The sequence below is a fragment of the Notechis scutatus genome, chromosome 4, assembly GCF_049901735.1.
Source record: "Notechis scutatus isolate UNSWTSFEM ecotype Mainland chromosome 4, rNotScu1.2, whole genome shotgun sequence".
Classification (NCBI taxonomy): Eukaryota; Metazoa; Chordata; class Lepidosauria; order Squamata; family Elapidae; genus Notechis; species Notechis scutatus.
This window is the reverse complement of record NC_142012.1, coordinates 73,214,747-73,233,980: the sequence shown is the minus strand read 5'-3', so window position 1 is coordinate 73,233,980 and position 19,234 is coordinate 73,214,747. Positions and strand designations below refer to the sequence as shown.

The window sequence follows — 19,234 nt, the reverse complement described above, 5'->3', positions numbered from 1 at the left end:
TGTTAAGATATGTTTGGAAACTGCAAACAATGCCTGTTATAATCCTATTCAGGAATATTCTTGGATGAAGGATCGCATTGCACCAGCAAAATAATTATGCAAAAAGTGCTGAATGGTGCAAAATTACTTAATTTGAGTTGTCCTGGTAAATAGAATTCAGTTCAATGCAGAATACACAATCTCTCTCTAAATTCTTCATTATATTCCCCAGCATTTTTGGAAGCAAATTTAGAGTTCCAGGTTTCTTTCTCAGACAATGTAGTCTTTTATACTACAGTAATAACATTATATACGCTACCCAGAATCACTTTTTCATCAATATGATGAATGGCTGGATTAGCTACTTAGTGTATATAACATTGCAAAATAATAAACAAGGCTTTTAAATAAATATTAATTCCAATGCTTTTTATTTTTGTTTAAAGTTTTAAAAAGCAACAAAAATATTTTAGAAGTTAGAAACATTAGCTCTGTGGAAGAAAGAGGATAATGTTTGAGGCTCTTACAGTAAAGCTTTTGTACCAAAAATAGCTTTTGATCATAATAAAAATGCCTTTCATGTACTTGCATGAGATGGTTCTAACTTCTCACTGTATGCAGAACATGATAGAACAGAAAGGGAAATCATTGTTGTTTCCATCTTAGCAGTTCTCAGATTGCCTTCCTACACCCAGATGGTATCGTACTAAAAATAGAAGCAAAATTTTCAATGGCATTTTTTTAATCACTTAAAAAATAAAATGAGGGTGCGAAACCTAGTTTTTAATCCTGAACATTAAGGATGAAATATTTCAATTCTGCCCATTCTTATAATTTAACTTATAATTGCAGGGATATTCTCCTCACAGCCAGAAAACAATATTTTAAAATACACTCTTTACCCAAAAATGTTGCCTGTCATTGCTATATAGTATGAGGAGCCAAATATAGAATGTTAGAAGGATTTTCTTAAAAGATAAGGTAGAATTGTGTGATATTTTTGCAAGTGTGTGTGAAGCACATAAATTCATTCAGGGAGGCCTAATGTGATTATGATACCTTTTGAAATATATACTGCATATCATAAACAGGTAAAGCTGCCCTATAGTTGAAATTGACTCGTGGTTTTACTTCATTGACATAGCTGTACAGCTTTCTGAGCAGCAGTGCAGAATTGGTTTGTCATTGCCTGAACAATGATGCCCAAGTGCCTCCTCCATATGCTGAAATTCTTAGACATATCACCTGAATTCAAACTGTTAAGGAGCTCCAGTGTAATTGTTGACTGTTTTCATGCAAAATAAGAATCTGACATGAGAAAAATGTCATTATAAAATGTCACAATTGCCTGGTTTACCAATAAGAAGCTTCAACATCATGATGAGATCTTAACTAATTGAGGATAATGGACATTGCAGAAGTGATGGATTATAGCTCAGATTTCCAGGAAGGAAGGGTAGCAAGAGACAGCACAGTTCAGATAGCTTAAGAGAAGAAAGGTCAAGACAGCTCCTCCCTAACAGTTCCTAAAATATATGTTTTATGGTGCAAGTAGACTGCTCTAGTTTGGCAAGATTACTGTCTAAAGGTGGGGAACAAATAAAGGAAACTCCTTAGAAGAATCTCAACATGTCTTTCTGTGTTTTTGGACAGTAAACAAATTCCAATTCATGCGGACACTATTGGCTATATGATGTCCTAATCAGAACAATAATATTTTTACATTAAATATGCTTATAACTTACCATAGCCTATTCTTTAAAATGCTATATTGCCCTTTAATCATAGTGGTATTTGTCTTAAAGGGTGTGTGTGTGTGTGTGTGCATGTGCGTGCATGCACGAGCGTGTAGTGGCTCAGCAGTTAAAGATGCTGAGCTTGTCAACCGGAAGGCTGTTCAGGTTCAAGACCCAGGCGCCACGTGATGGGGTGAGCTCCCATTACTTGCCCCAGCTTCTGCCAACCTGGCAGTTTGATGCATGCAAATGCAAATAAATATACAGGCACCACTTCGGTAGGAAGGTAACAGCATTCTGGGCACCTCAGAGTATAGTCATGTTGGCCATTTGAGCACAGAAATGTCTTCGGACAATACTGGTTCACTCAGCCAAGAAATGGAGATAAGCATCTCATCTTATCTCATCTTGAGTTGGAAAAAACTGGACAAGGGACCCTTTACATTTTTATTTCTCATAAACATAGTTTACTTTACCCCTCCCTACTCCAATCTTGTTTCATCTAAGGTTGGTTAAAGAACTGGAAAATTTGGGGTATCATTTCCTTCTAATCATAAGCTATGCAAACTTTTGGTTATGGTGATGTGGCTTTTTCCAGTACGGCAACCTGAATTGTCAATGAGCATCAAAGACCACAATCGATATTAAAGAAATGGGTCACAGATATGTATTTTTTTATCTGTTGAAAAACCAGTTGTTTTTGGCCACGTGTACAATCTCACATGCCACTGAAAATTACATCTGGAGTATGACAATTCTAAGTGTGGATAGCTTGCTTCATGTTTGGTGGAGGGATTTGGATACATTCATTGTTCTATCCTTGACAATTCTGGAATTTCTTCTGCAGGGAATCAGGTCTTAATAAAATGTTTTCCTGTTCAGTGAAGTCTTTTGGGGTCCACTCCAAAATGCATATTTATTTAGGAAATTTATATGGTTGCTCATCTTAAGCAAATTAATCTGGGAGCCTTACAGTACAGAATGATAAAAGCAGCATAAATATATGGGCTTCCGGTGGTGTTCTGGTCGATGATGGATCAGAGACCATGATTGTGTGTGGCTTTGATCCATGCTTACCCTGTTGGAGGGGTCCTTAAAGGACCGGATCCATCTGACCCACCTCATAGGGGTGAGGGGAAGAGGGGGAAACCACCAGCTGGGTCGAGGGGAGACGCATCTCCCCTCCCTGGCTTGGCAAACTCCCCTAGAAGAACAGGAAGAAGCGGCAGTCTTTTAATGGCTGCCCTGAAGATAGGAAGCTGCCGGGACACAAGTTTTGTGCTGGAGAGTAAAAGTGGTGAGCGACGTGTAACTGGATAAAAGACTTTGAATATTCTTTTTGATAACCCCAAAAAGTGGAAAGAAAGAGCCCTCATTTGGAAGAGTGGTAGTGGCGAACGAGTAATAAGAGGAAAATATAAGATAAAGAAAAATCCGGAAATAAAAGAATTATATGTGATTAGAGACTAAATTTGGAATAACATACAGAATTGGACATTAATCAGGCATTGGATAAAATGTTGGACTTATTTGGAATTGGTTAAATCTAATATTAATGCTACGGAAAAGTGAATTAAAAATAAAAGAATTCTAAGAAGAAAGTGATATAGAACACCACCTAAGGGTTAAAGATTTCCTTCTTTTATGTTTCTATGGAAAATTACTGGTTGTATATAACGAGATCCCTGGAAGCTTTATAAAAAAAAGAAGAAGAGGGGATTACAGTTAAAACGGAGACTTTTGACAAGGACTATAACAGAAGAATTTGACTTTTAATAAAATAAAGAATAACTTAATAGACCAAAGAAATGGAAGAAATAAGCAAAGAATTTAAGTAGGAGCTCCAAAATGTGAGAGAGATGTTTAAAGAAAGAATGAGATTGGTGGAGTTAATACTGAGTAAAGTAGTGGTGTCACAGCTTGTGGAAGAACAAAGGAAGCCCAGAGAGGACGAATTAAAAGAGGGAAATAACAGCCTTGACAAACATGAAGAACAAGGACCATTATCAAAGGACATAAAAGGACTTAAAACAGAGACATCGACATTAGAGACAATAAATAAAAGAGATAAGACACTCAAGACTAAGAAGAAGAAGAGAATACACAAGAAGAAACCCCAAAAAAGAGAGCTGAAAAGGGGGGGGGGAAACATAGCTGACAGGCAGAGGGAAATAAAAATAAAATTAGAAGGAAAAAAGAAGAAAGATTGGGGAAACTTAGAAAAGGGAAACCTAGCCAAAATTAAAAGGAATGATAACGTTTCAAGATTTAGAGATAAGGGTTCGGGGTTGTATAAGGGAATGTATATTGGCATTTAGTTTAAAACTTGTTGGAAATTATTTTAGGGTTAGGGTTGGGTTGTATATGAATTATGCTGTTATGAACTCTTACATTGGAGGATTAAAACGGGAATGGAAATGTATTAAAACATAGATAAATTTTAGCGATTTTAGGGGGAGATATCTCAAAATATATATGTTTTAAAATATACAGTTGATTATTTAATGTGAATAAGTTTAAAGCTGGGGAATGAATTATTAAATTAGATAGATTGAGGGGATATACCATGTGGATCCTAAATATATTGGTTTTTATTTTTATTTTTACATTGTTTATAATTGGCTTAGGGAAAATTAAGGATAATAATGATGTGTAATATTAAATAAAATAGGTGGTAAGCTGAAAACTGAAATAATAGGGGATAAAGAAATGGGAATCTATATATGGATGAAATGATATTGATATTGAATTAATGTATTGAAATATGAAATGGAAATTTATTTAAAGATGGGTGAAATGGATAATGATATGAGATGACATCATATAAGATTGGTGGAAATGAAAGTATGCTTATGTTCAAGTGTTATAATCTGGAACGTTTCCCACACAGAGATGTGTAAAAATGAAAAAATTAAAAACTTTTTGGAAAAAAAAGCAGCATAAATATCTAACAAAAACATAATAATATACAAATAGAACACAGTATACAAATATAAACATATTAAATGCACAGTATAAAAGCTGAGGCAGTTTACACATTACCCTCAGTCGCAGATTACCTATATTGGGCTTCAGTAGCAATTCAGCTTGAATGCCTGTGGAAAATGTCAGGTTTTACAGACCAGCAGTTGAAGGTCATCTAGATCTTCAGGGGAGGCTATTACACAGGATAAGTGCCACAGGAGATTGTTGAAGGACTTCAGAGGGAAACTGGTACAGTCCATAATATGAACGATGGGTGTCAGATCTCCCATTTAAATCTCAGCTGAGTGATAAACCCATCAGATGTCCTTGAGCAGCCTCAACCCTCTGTTTTCTTCTTACGTTACATTCACTGGTCTACAAATTTTGGGAAATTATAGACCTCCAAGATAAAATGTGTTAATTTTACATATTTTGATTAGATGAATTCAGTGGTGGGATTCAAAAAAATATACTACTGGTTCTGTGGGCGTGTCTTGGTGGGCATGGTATGGCTTGGTGGGCATGGTAGGGGAAGGATATCGTAAAATCCCCATTCCCTCCCCACCCCACTAACCTGATTTCCAGCTCCGTTTTCCTGTATTTGCCAGTTCTATGAACTACTTAAAATTTCCGCTTCCAGTTCTCCAGAACTGGTCAGAACCTGCTGAATACCACCTCTGGATGAATTCTAATTTCAAAAATCTAAAGTTTTCAAGATATTTCACAATAAAGATTTATACACAGGTGAGTATATTTGCCCTAAAGAGAGGGTGGTTTCTAATAATTACAATATCTCGTAACTTCTCGACAAAGTATGGTAGAACAATGAAAATGGTACTACATAGAAATGTGTAAATTTATCTTCACTTTGAGAACAGCAAGGCAGATGACTATGAAAAACAGGTGGCAAACTTGCTTAGGTCCTATAAAGTACTTAGTGCAAAGAGGTTGCTGAACCTTCACATCTTACACTCGCATTTAGATTATTTCCCTTTAAACTGTGGGGCAGTGAGTGATGAGCCTGGGGAGAGATTCCACCAGGATATCGCAGGCATGGAGAAAAGATACCAAAGGAAATGGAGTCCGTCAATGCTTGCCGATTACTGATGGAATCTTCCCAGGGATGGTACTGCAGTTCACAAGAGAAAAGCCAAAAAGCATAGTTTTAGATACCGAATAAAGATTGAACCTTGTCATTTAATCTGATGTTAGAGCTTGTCAATTTTTCATGCAAAAAGCATGAAAATATTACATGAAAAACCAATAAATGAATGGAAAATTGTTATTGGTATCAATAAAAAGATAAATTTATAATGATCGGTGAGTTATCATTCTCATTGCTATATCACATTTTGCAGAAAAGTTAGGAGCATGTCCCCCTCGTAATTTTGAATTATTTTGATGCAATTTTGACCTTGGAAACTGCAGCCAATTAATACTCAGGACTTAATTTTCTTTGTTAATGACCAAATTCTGGTAAAATTAAGCTACTGGTACTTTCATTTCTGAGGCTTTGTCCTTGTAGACCAGTGTTCTCTATGGTACACAGCTTTGGAAAGGAGCAAACATAGGTGAAGTGCCTTACTTCTTGAAATAAACAATTCAGTATAATATAATAGCCTGCCTATTGACCTCTTTGCTTTCATTTGGATTAGAGAAGAAAATAGCCCTAAACTGCTAAAATAAGTTTGCTGTTTGGCTGACTGCATTTCTTTGAAAAGGCAACTGCTCCCTTGAAAAAATCTATGTAATCCTCTCCTTTTTCAAAGCAATTTGTTTTCCAGCTTCCATGCTACTTTGAAATGCTATCCTTTATTATATTTTTATTATTATTTTAGATTAGTGGTTCTGTAGCATTACTAAGACACTAAAATATTTCCATTACTCTAACTGGTGAGGTAGAATTACACATTTTCCTCTTTGGCTTTGAAATAACCTGAATAATTTAACAAATTGCAGACTTTGACTTATTTGCTATTTATCGGACAATTACAGTTCTGAATCAATAATCATCAGAAACTTTTGAACCTCTGTGAGTGCTTTTCAGACTGGAGGATAATAAAGAATCCTGAGCTAAATATCTGTATTTTTCTAGAGAGCAAAAAGTTAAAGCACTTTAATAAACTAGTTCAATCCCAGGACAGCACTTCATTCTTCTTAACAAATACTGATTTCCTTATTCATGTTTCTTTACTAAATACACAGTGGATGAAGCTGCTGTTCATAAATCAAGCCAACTGGTTGACTGATCATTCTAATATTTATTTGCCTTTATTTCTTTAATTGTTCTTTTAATACAGTAACACAACCTGTTGCAACCGGTGTACATAGCATCATCCAGTTCCTTTTGTGATTTTAAAGTAGACATTCTAGTCTTTGTTCTGCAGCTAATACCTTCGTCTTTGATTTTGTTGACATAAAACTCTATAACTGAAAGTCTGTTTTACAAACACTGTTTACATCTAAAACCTGCAGCTTTCTCAACTTCCTGATGTCCAATCCTTTGTGCCGGCTCCTGTGGTTTTATCTTCATATTTAAAAGGGAATAATATTATCTTTTTTATAATATTGTGTTTCCCCTCTTCTTACCTTTCTTTTTTTTTTTCCACATTTCTTTTTAAACTAATCTACTTGCACCATGCTAATGGGCCTTTATTGCTTTATTATGGCTCCTCCCACTGAATGATTGTGTCCAATCAGTTGGCAGGCAGAGCTCCGCCCCTGCTTCGGCCACCATGAGTGCTGCCGGCCTGGCTGAGCAAGGTATGTGGCATGAGTCGTATCTCCTGAGTGCCTGATCTTAGACCCACACACTTGCCCTCCCTTGATCAGTTCCACTGCCAGTAAAAACCAGCATGATAGTGTTTGTGCACTTAGTGAGACACACCATCCATGCTTGCTGGCTGAGAAAAGGGCATGCACTAAGGTATCCATCTAACCAAGTATCATAAGTACATTGAGTTTGAACCTACTAACAAAATGCATGTTGGGTAGTTAACCCTGTTTTGCTGTGAATTGACGGAAGACATATGGAGACAGGGATTGTCATAGTGTCAGTACATTTTTAAATAGTTTCAGAAAGTTGCTATGGCTCCTACAACCACGAATGTCTTAGGAGGATATCAATCTGTTAGCAGATTCTGAATTTTGTTTTTTAATAACATCTACCATTTTATAGGAGGATAGCATAAGATTAGCCTGCTATTTTCTTATACGGATTGGTGATAAGCAGCGACACACAGTAGGATTCAATATTATGCATCATGTTTGTAATTATATTTGACTGCAGGTTAAAATTTGAGGGATAAAAGATAAAAAGCAGTGGGATAAGGTTTCTTGTACTGGCAAAGACACTTAACTTTTATTCAATAAAGAACATTGGTCTTGTACTTCCAAAATTATTATCATTTAAGAATGGAAAATATCTGTTAAGTCCTCTGTTAAATCTCCCCCCCGCCCACCCCCACAAAAGGCAGGAAAAGATAGTGTGCTGGTAGAAGCATTAATCCCAAATTCGGAAAAAGCTTCAAGGGCCAGATAATTTCCTATTGCTAATTGTTCTTCAGCTAAACAAAAGTGTTCAGGGACAAATAAATATGTCAATAGCCTGAATGTTGCTTGAATGGGAAGCATACTATGTGGGGTGCTCAGTTGACAAATTTCAGAGTATTTTCTAATGACTTTAGAGCCAGAGCTGAGCCAACCTCCCTAGGATTTCTTTATGGACCTACAGGTGTGTTCCTAGAACTATTGAATGCACACAAGATTTCCCATGATCCCCTTGCTTATCACATGAGGCCCCTTAGAATAGAAGGTGGAATAAGGAGCCTCTCATCGCAGTTTATCTTCTTCCTACTTATTAATTTAATCTCTATGCTTCTACCTGGGTGCACCTACATGTGTGACATTTCATGCAAAATGTATGAATTCATGCAATATATTTGAATATATATTGCAGATTTTGGATGTGTTGTGATTTAATTTCCCTGTTGCAGACTGTAGGAGTAGGGTTTTGGTTTAGTAAATAGTGCATGTCCAGAATCTGCAGGAACAAAACCAGCCTTGGTGTTCATCAAAAGCAGTTACTAGGTTTGCTGATAGGTTCTCAAAGTTAGTGTTGCAATCTTCAAAATTAAACTAGTTGAAGAAAGAGCTTTATCTTATCAGATATACACCAATTATATAAATCATTCTTTAAAAGCCACATTAGTTCAAAATGCAATCACTATTGCATTATAATGAGTCTCTGTATAAATGAAAAGTGCATTTTATCCAACCAAATTAGGTGTGTGAGCAGGCATCTACAATTTATATGTGGCTAGAGGCAACCTTCCTTTTTTATGAGAAATGGGATTTTTTAAATGGAATGGAATATATAGAGTGGTGTGAGGAGAAATTCTCTTCTTCTCCACACTGAGCAAGCACCTTTTCCCCCCAGCCTAATTAACTTTTGATATGAAAACTAGACTAGGAGAAATTTGCTTGCAGCCAAAGTGGGCATCTCTTCAATTTGTGCCATATTTGAAATCTGTGATTAGATACATGAGGAGAGCCCATAATATAATACTCAGTGGAGGAAATGGGAACACTTATTTTTCAGGCTACTAGCTTTTCTTGCAAGGAATTTTCCTTGAAAAGTAGCAGGACCAGTGTTGCCTGCCTTTGATGTAAAGACACTGGACTAATTGGTAATTTCTCATAAATAAACAGGAATTATGGTGAGGTTTAAAGGCCCTCTAAGGACTACTTATGATATATTTAAATGCCGATGAAGGGATGACCCCACTTGCTTCAAACAACTTTCTCCAGGACTAGTTTTTAGAATCTACAATTCGGGAGGTAACGCTACAGACACGTATTTGTAATCAATTATTTAAATAGTTTAGACTAATAATAGGAAGAAATGTGTGTAAAAGCACTTCAGTAATATATACTATTGGGAACAGATAAATTATTCCTAGTTAATGTTGATCTATAATTTTAGGAAAGGACTTCAACTACAGAATAGAACATTTTTTGTTGTCTTTAGAAGGAAGGCAGGAATAGTTTGTAAGTCTAACATAGTCAGAATCTGTCCTTCGAAGGCAAATTGACATTTAAGTTTTAGCTAGGCTTAACAATCATAATGCTTCCAAATTCATTATGGCCACTGACTTTTTAAAGATATATAAATAGCCCTCACAATCAGTCATTTTACAACCATTTGAAGTTGTGATGGCCACAGAAAGCACTGGTGACTATCTTACATCATCTCCCCACTGCAGTCACATGACTGCATATAAGCTTTATGACCATTACAGTATTCCATGGTCACATGATTTCAATTCGCTGGGTTTTTTGCTGATTTTTGGCAAAAAAAAAGGCCATTCAATTATATGGATTCATACTGTTTGATTATTGAACACCGCATTTCACAACAACTGTCACATTCACTTAATGACCACTACAAAAAAAGGTCAGAAAATTATTTCAGTTCATGTGGGTGCTTCGACTTATGACCATAACAATTTACAACTCGATTTCCAGTCCCAATTACTATTGTAAATCAAGAACTATTTGTAATACCTTCACAATCGCAAGCTCATTTCCATTTAGAAATTTCAGTGCAGATTATGTGTCATTTAGGCCAATACTAAAAACAGAAAATTAAAATCAAGATGGAATAATAACTAAGGAAAAGTCAGATTCAAGCAATCAAAAAGTCAGATTGAAGCATTTGAGTTTCATTGTTTTCACCCTACCCTACCCTGGCCTACCGTGTAAGGATGCTGTTAAAACTGGGGAAACCCCCATGGGTGCCATCTTTAGATCTAAAACAGAGTATTCCCCTAGGCCACACATAATTTCTGCAAGGCTAAATGCAGCTTTCCTTTGCGTGTTGTGTGATCCATTATCTTTGCTATTCAAAGACTGTATTACAACCCGGTTCAAAAATGGTTGGATTCCCCTGTCCTATATCAAAGGCAGGATATAATTGCCCAATAAATATTGTGAGTATGCGTTTTAATATTTAATTTCCAGAGGCTTCTCAAAACATGCATGTTTACAGCTGTAAGTTAGAATTGGGTGGTGGTATGTCCCCAGAATCTGCAGAGTATACAGATATAGAATGTTACATTCTCTGGAAAACCTCTTTGCAACTCATCTGTTGTCTTGTGCTGAGAAAAGCCTTCTCTGTGTGTTTTGTCTTCTAAGTAATCCCAGGGAATTTTGTGTTCTTGTGCTTAATTGTAGGCATCCATGTTTCTTCTTTTGGATAACAGTGTGTTATCTAAAAGTCCAAGCTTCATGCAAAATGTATCTTTGCTCTTTTTTTTGGGGGGGGGGGGACTGTTTTGCAGATTAATATCTATCAGCCTTTCCCAGCCTGCTGTGTATGCGAATGTTGAGGAGGAATTAAATTATAAAGTGTGTGGCAAAGAGCTGCAGATGATTTATGAGATCAGAATATGGGTGAATTTCAAGACCTCCTGTGCTCTCATTAGCCAGCTCCTTGGGGATTTCCTTCTATTATATCAACTCTTTACATTGACCAGAGCTGAATGAATAACTTCCACTAATTCTCTTCTCAATGTCTGCACTCTATATTATAAATGCAGACTTCCCATTCCCATAATATCTATGTTAGATTTTCAGTTACCTTAACGTAGATTTGACCACATAATTTATTCCTGACCTCCCTCCAAATGCTTGTAGCTTGCTTAATCTTTATTTATTACCATTTTTAGAAAAAAAAAAACAATGGTAATCCTGGGGTAGAATCAGAGGATCTATTCTAGAGCAATGCTAATAGCTTAATTTTTGACAGGCCAGAGGGAAACTGCCTGACAGGAATAAGAACACCTTGACCTTATTCCTTTGGCAGAAAAGGGCCAACATTGGGCTTCTATGAAACCAGCTCTGAATTTTATGTCACTATTCAGAAGGCCTATTCTCCCACTGTAATTACATCAACTGCAATAAAGAACATTGCATTTCTTGGTGTTCTTGCTTTACAGTATACAAAATCTATATCCAGGTAGGATTGGTTTTCAGGGGCCACTCTGTTGTCTCAATTACACTCTGGCATCATGTCTGATGGAGGCAAAACTAAGGCAAAGTCTCAAAGCTTCAGAGAGGGATTACTTTTCATCCTTTCTCATATTTTCTTTTTTTTAGTATGATTAACTGCATGAGGTAGTTTTCATTTCCATATGATAACCATATTAAAGTTGGAATAAGGACGTCTCTTTTTCTGCCAAAAATGTTGCTGAATCTTCCGGAATCAGCTTTCTGTAGATAACTTTGATATTTTCCTTATGCTGCAAATAAAACTACAGTATAGGAATTCGAGATCTGGAATGGATTAGGGTTTAATTACACAAGCTTAAACATAAATTGGTTTCCTGCTGGATGAGTGCAACAGCGCCTTTTTATTACATCTTGCCTTAATTTCTCAGAGCTCTTATCTGCTACCCTGAATTTTATCCCATGGTATGGAAACATACATGAACCAGCATGCCTTCTTCACATGTGAAATATTTTTGTACAACAGAGTTATGTAAAAGAGGAGGAATATCCATTTCTCCCCTTTAGATTCTTGCACTTACATGTTTTTTTTAAAATTTGCCTCATTAAAAAAAGAAAAAACGATTAAAAGCAGTTAAGACTTGGTTGTTCTATCAAGCACAGGGGAAGGGCATATTGTGAGTCACGTTGGATCCTGGCAGGCACATGAGTTTGTATAGTTGATATTGTCAATTTTGTTCATATTATGAATAGATTTTCTTATTATTTTTGAAGGAGGTGCCTTTTAAATTGATCTTGGTAATTAGCTGCACAGGGCCTTTGGAAATGGATAGTGTATAAATGAATAAAACATAATTTTAATGTTGTTTGCATTTAAATGACTCACAAGACAGGAATATGTTATCTAACAACATTCCAGATTAGGCCTTAGATTCCATATTTAGTGAATAGGAAACTGTACATATTCTGTACATATTTTTCTCATTAGTATCATAATCTGTCTGGTCTTGGGTTTTAAAAATTTATAAGGCTACAAAATAAATGTGAATCTTGTACTTCGTATTAAATATATATGGTACTTAATTTTTTTTTAATGTACCTTTTTATTATGCCTCAATCGGCTGCTAGCTTGTTTAAGGCCAAACATATGCTGCATTGGCCCAGCAGACCAAATAATGTATAGAGGAATATTCTAGAGCCATAAGGACCCTTGGATGTCGTTAGGCTTTTATGCTGCCTTTATGTTCTAAAAAAGGTGTTGGGATAGAGCTCACAACCCCAAACGTTGGCTGTCATTTCAGGGAACAAACGCCATGAAACAAAGCCCAAGTTTCATTTCAGGATGTTTTGAAGTTTGGAACATCTTTCCTGGAAATTAGAATACTAAAACTCTTGGTCTTTTAAGCACCCGGATTAGTGTTTTTATTTTTAAAAACATAAAGCATGTTCTTTAGGTGACAAAACCTCATAATTTTTGTAAGGGTAGTGTAGATATCACTATTCAAAATATGCTGTTCCTGATTAAATTGATACATCATTGCGTGGATGTGAACAGTTTTCAAAGGACATGAACTGTTAACTAATTTGTACTGTCCAGACCCTAAAAATCCTCTTCCAACTACAGTATATGATTTCTGTAGTATAAACTACAAGATCTAGGTTTCTTGTGTGCAAATGTTTCTGTGTTGAGTGTGTTGATCAAAGACCTGCAACACAAAATTTATTTTGAAAACTATATATGAAAATTGTAATTGGCATGGATAGGCCTCAGTGATGTCAAGCTCTTTGTGTGTCCTTCTGTTATACATTCATGTTCTGGTTTTATGTGTATTCTGTCTTTGCCTTTGCAAGCTAGTTAAATGAAAAACAAAGTAACTTGCTCTTCTCCAAATGAAACATGTAAACTTCATCTGATAAGTGATCTCTTTTGAATTCTCCCTCTTAACAACTGCCGATCTGACCTCTGCCCAGATTAGCAGCAATCAAGTTTTCCCTAATGTTATCCTATATTGGATTTTAGTGGACAGTTGTATTTTTCATTGTACTAAAGTACCCAGACTTAATTTTTACTTTTTCTATTCTGCATTTTGTAGGTAAGGGATGAGCCACTTCACATGCCATATTTCTTCAAAGAATATCATATCTGCCTATCGTCATGTCTATGTGCAGGAGGAAATCAAAAGATCTTAATAGTCACTGCACGTAACAATGGCAACTTGGCATTAAAATGTTAAAAAAAAAAGCTTTTTTGTGACTTTCTAGAATAAAATTTGTCATATAAAACACTGATTCAAGGGATAATTCTCCTGCATGTCAATTTAAGAGTTGGTTTTTAATTGCTTCTTTGCTGATAGCTTTGGCTACTGAAAGGGACAGAGGTAGTAAATAACGAAAGCAAAGATATGAACATCTCAAAAGCTCTGATGATTTGTGTTTTGTCCAGTTGCTTTAAAAAAATATGATTGTGGTGTAAGGTTTGGATGTTGGCAAGGCTATTGTTCATGCAAATTTTATTGTTTTGAGCAAATAAGAGCCTAAAATGAATCTAGCTTGGTTTTTTATGTTGACCTGCTTTAAGGAAAAGAGAAATAATGTTAAAATGTGGTTCACATGCTTTTCTCAATTCTATTTGCAGCTGCCAAGAGCTTACTGAACAAAAAGTCAGATGGAGTAAAGGTAGGTTTTGAAATCGGGAGCATCCCTTTCTTTTCCAGTTCCTTGCATAGAAATCTGCATCCTTGGCCAGCCTAAGTGATTCATATGTCAGATAATGGCTATGCACAGCTTCTGCTAAGATGATCTCTGCAACTTGACCATGTGAGTGCAGCAATTAAATTGATAGCTGAGCAAGCCATTAATGCTCAAGACTTAATACAGGATTTTCTTCCAACTATTTCAGCAAGTACAACTACTGTAATATTGAGCTATGGAACAAAGGAAAATTCTCTGGAAAATTCTTAGACCCACAATTCCTATATTATGTTATCAGAAATATTTTATACCTAGTGAATTTGCAGGGTATGATTTAAATATCTGGAAGTGCTTATTACCTCTTTAAATAAATATACAATTATTTGCATGCTACAGATGCCCTGCACTTCTGTGTGGAAATAAAATGAGAGCAAGAGATCTATAACGTTGGATTAATAAAGCAATGTACATTAATGGATTTCACAGCTGTTTTACCAAAGATCTCTTGATTATTATTTCTGTTTCCTTTTCCAGTGGGTATTTGTCTGTTAGAAAATTATGTTTACCATATTACCTATATTTATTGGAATAATTAATTTCTTATTTTATATATGAGTTTCATATTCCTGAAAACTACTTTCAAATCAAATTATATTATTTGATAATATTGTTGGTTCTTTTATGTTTGGGGAAACTAATGGTCCTCAAGCAAGGAAATAAAGTATAGTCCTGATTCTTGCATCTTATCTACTATTCTGTGAATATTACATCTTCTGTGAACTATAAATTATTTAAAAATGGGAATTGCACATCATTGAATTAACATTATTTCCCACTCACAGAAATAGAAACTAGCAGCTCCCCATTAAAATCCATTGCTGCATTTATTTATTTTGCTATGTTCTGTTAAAGACCCTTAAAACATTTGCCTACTTTCCATTCCACATATCACTGGATGCACAGAGAGAATTAAACCATGCAAGCTGTGCTCACATGTCGGTGGTTCTCCAATTTTCCTGTCCCCCGCCTCATATATACATAGTGTAAACTAATACAGCTAAGCAATATATTTAATATGATGCATTTAATCATAATAAGTAGCTGACCAGGCTTCACTATTGCATGAAAGAGGTCTCTGTACAGAATACAAGGACTCCTTTAACATTAAACATGGGTGAAGTTAAAAGGCTGTTCCTGTTCCTCTCGTCTGTTCAGTAGAACATTAGAATATTAGCACTTTTACTGCTTTATTGTTGTTTTTCCAATTTCCCACTAATCATAAATATTTCTTTAGGCATTAAATATGAACCACACTATGATTCTTTGTTAATTGTTTCAGCAAAAAAAATGATGCTCCTGATATTCTACATGTAATAATTTTGCTGCTGGGGGAAGAAGAATGTCTCTATTGTTCTCGAAACTCCTAAGTTAACAAAGTAGATTACTCTAAACACTTCCCTATTGACTGTCCTCACTTAAGAAGTTGTGGGGGTTTGTTTCCATTTCATTGTTTGTCTGATTCTCTTTGGATGTCTTTCAGAACTGGATCAGAGAGAATATGCTTAAAGAAGGGTGAGCTGTAGGTCAGTGGAAAAAAATAACTAAGAGAGAATTTATAGGTGTAATCCTTGATTTCACCTCAGTGACAAATGTCTGTAGAGATTCTCAATCGTCCAGGTCATCAGTGTTTCAAAGGTGCTTTTCAAAACGTTTGTAAATGTTTCACTTTTCGTTTGCCTTTTGAAAAGCACCTTTGGGACCTCAGTGACAAAATGAACTTAGCCTTTTCTTCTCCACGTGGAGAACTCAAAATGTTCCTCCTGGTCCAATTCACAGCCCATTTATGTAAGCAAGATAGAAGAGGATTTTTCTTTTCTTTTCTTCTCTCTGCTTTGCTTTCCCTAAAGTCTTCATTTTTAAAAAGAAAGAAAATGGGCCTCGAGCTCCTTGTCAGAATATTCCGGCAACCATGATGTGCAATTAATATTTCTGAGCTAAACTCATCTTAATAAGTTCAACTAAGGGAAATGTTATTACTTGTTCTGACTAGTTTCAAACCTCAAAACATATTTGGTTCTAAAGTTAATCAAAGGGATGAGTTTGCCTAGAACTCCTGGCTAATGATGATACAGACATTATGTAGTGATTGAACTCCAACTCTAAATGTCTGTCTTCCATATTGTCCTGAACCCCAATCATTTCAATGGAGTCTGTTAGTTTGACTATAATCTTACAGTAAGATACAAATAAACCACCTGCAAGATTTTTATACCTTTTTAGTGCAAATTGCCAGATTTCTTTATTCATTGCTACTTGCTGACAGATAACTGTGATTGCATAGAATCATTTAAGCCAGCTGGAGATAAGTGGAATAACTGTTCTTTATCTATAACCTTTTGTAGTTTAAATCCAGATTTTGTGGTTAATTAGTCATTTCTTAAAAGCCCTTTGTGACTTGGGCTTGTCTAAGACACGGTGTTTCTCCAATATTTTTGCTCATTTGACCTGGACCACCAGTTCCACTTCCATTGTGAGATTTAATTGAAAAGGGAACCCTGCTGTTGGGAGAACTAACTACCTTTGGAACAAGTTGCCCCCTGAGGCAGTTGTGGCTCTCCCTCTCATGGCTTGCAAAACATTATTGAAGACCTCTGGGAATTGATCACTACAAAATTCCCAATACCTCAAATCATGTATTATTGATGTCCATTTTATTACAAAATATATTATTTGATTGTATTATTCTATTAACCTTGTTTTCTTTATTTGATAAATTGATGAAATAGCCCATCTCGTGTACATTATTGTTCTGACTCAAACCTTGTTCCAAGGAAACAAACATGAAACAGAGGTAACAGCAAAAACTTTTAATGATTCTTTACGAATTCCATTCCTCCACGGTTAAAAGGCTGTTTCAAATTAATTATCTCTGATAAGAACGAGCCTTGCCAAGGTGGTGCAAGGCTGCCAAGAATACTAGATAAAGTTACTAAGAAATATTTCAAACACAAAGAGTCTCCAAACACCAACCAAGATATTCTGAACGTCCACAAGGTTTGAGTGCAAAAACTCCAGTTTCTCAGCTGGCTTTTATCTCTTGAGGGAGGGGCCATTACCTTGCAGCCTTATTCCCGAATCGCCCATGCTGCTGCAGCTGCTCTTTCCTTCGAGCAGCCCTGCACGCATGTGCACTGGTCACAGGCTCCTCAGGAACCTCTTCATCACTGCTGCCAGCCTCCACAATCTCTGAAGGCAGCATTCCACTCCCTGATGGTCCTGGCCCCATCCCTGCCTCACACGCAGGCCCATCATCTGAGTCCTCGCTCTCCAAGACCTCAGCCATCTGCACCTGCAGCCGTCAAACCACAATAACTGACCATTAAAACAGAATAAAAACCAAGCAATAATTATAAACCTATTTTATATTCTAGGAGATTGAGGTATGCCCTCCCTAATAGTAATTTAGTGGGAGAGCACTTATATGAGGTTCAGATGGAATCAAATGTAAAGGGAACACACCCACCTTTGATAAAAAGAGAGAATAAAAAATAGGGACTTATTACTCCTTGTACCTTTTAGATTTTCCAAGCTTACATAAAATATACCTTCCAGCTTTTCCCCAGGATGGGCTCTATTTGCTACAGGACAAAAGTAAAAAAAACCCCAACAACAGTACTTTAAATTCCAATTCAGTCAGAAAAATCCTTTTATTCTTTCTTTTGCAGCAAGTGCAGATTTCTCATCATTTCTTCTTGAAATTTAGTTCACAGATTGTGATGCTTGATGTAGGCAATGGTGTGTGCTGCTCAGAGCTCTTGAAAAAAAAGATCTAATTCTAATGTTGTATGTTCTCAAGAGAAAATACGGCAAGTGAAATAGGACAAACTTAAGTGCCTGATTGCTAACAGGAGTCTTGCTTTGTTTACCCAAAAGCACTTAAAGTTTATGCATTATATTTGTAATATTTCTGATAAACTTCAGATTGAAATTCCAGTAAAATAACTTTATAATCCCAAGGCTGTCTAAGCTTTTGGCACATAAGAGCCATACTGCATGCCTTCCAGTAATGAAAAAAGCACATTTATCTTGTACTCAAAGCAAATCTAAATGTGGTCTCAAATCTTTGCAAAAATGAAAAAGCTGCTTGGAAGCTTCAAAATATTATGCATATAATCAACATGGAATAAAAACACTGAAGATGTCATGATACCAAAGGCAAAATGTCAGCAAAAAGAAGTTACAATTATCTAGAAGTACAATTGTTAATGTATGTGGGAGATTTAAAATATCTTCATGTAGCTCTGAAAAAATTGCAACATAGCGGGAGAACATACTCAAATAAGAATGATCATTGTCATGGTTTTTGTCTCTAGGGTTCTGTCTGTAGGTAGGTTTCTCCTACTTTGCTCTAGAACAGCAGTCGCCAACTGGTGGGCCGCGGCCTACTGGTGGGCTGTGAGAAAATTTTGGTGGGCCGCAGAGAAATCTCAGCCGCAGAGCACTCCCCCAAAGCAATTAATCCAGGCTGCGCAGAAACACAAGGCTGCGCCGCCCACATGGCCCGCGGGAACCCTCCCCGCCCACTCACTCCTTACCCAGCAAACTTGCCTGCTAAGTTGCTATTTTTCTTTTTTCCGACCATCATCTGTTCTGCTCTGCTGGGAGGTTTAGATTAGCTAGGAAGCAGGAAATGGTTGGCTTTCTTGCTTTCTAGCTAGTCTTTAGATCTTCGGCTCTGCTTTTAAGCACAGCCGAACCTCCCTTAGGACTGAAGGTTCTATTATTCAGTGCAGACTCAAGGCAAGCAAATTTGAGAGACTGAGCTAGCCGATGACAGATCGATAGATCACTGAATG

General features: G+C 36.3%; 1 protein-coding gene across 16 annotated transcripts in view; it reads left to right on the top strand.

Annotated features, from left to right (window-relative positions):
- Positions 1-19,234, top strand: part of CAMK2G (calcium/calmodulin dependent protein kinase II gamma) — a 217,503-nt gene that overhangs the window by 165,665 nt on the left and 32,604 nt on the right. For 8 of the 16 annotated variants that reach the window (XM_026674243.2, XM_026674237.2, XM_026674240.2 and 5 more), the window contains exons 13-14: positions 7,380-7,442; positions 14,323-14,363. In XM_026674243.2, the coding sequence (XP_026530028.1) occupies positions 7,380-7,442; positions 14,323-14,363 (104 nt within the window). The remainder of the gene's footprint in view (positions 1-7,379; positions 7,443-14,322; positions 14,364-19,234) is intronic. The other 8 variants (XM_026674244.2, XM_026674241.2, XM_026674242.2 and 5 more) reach the window with 1 other exon arrangement.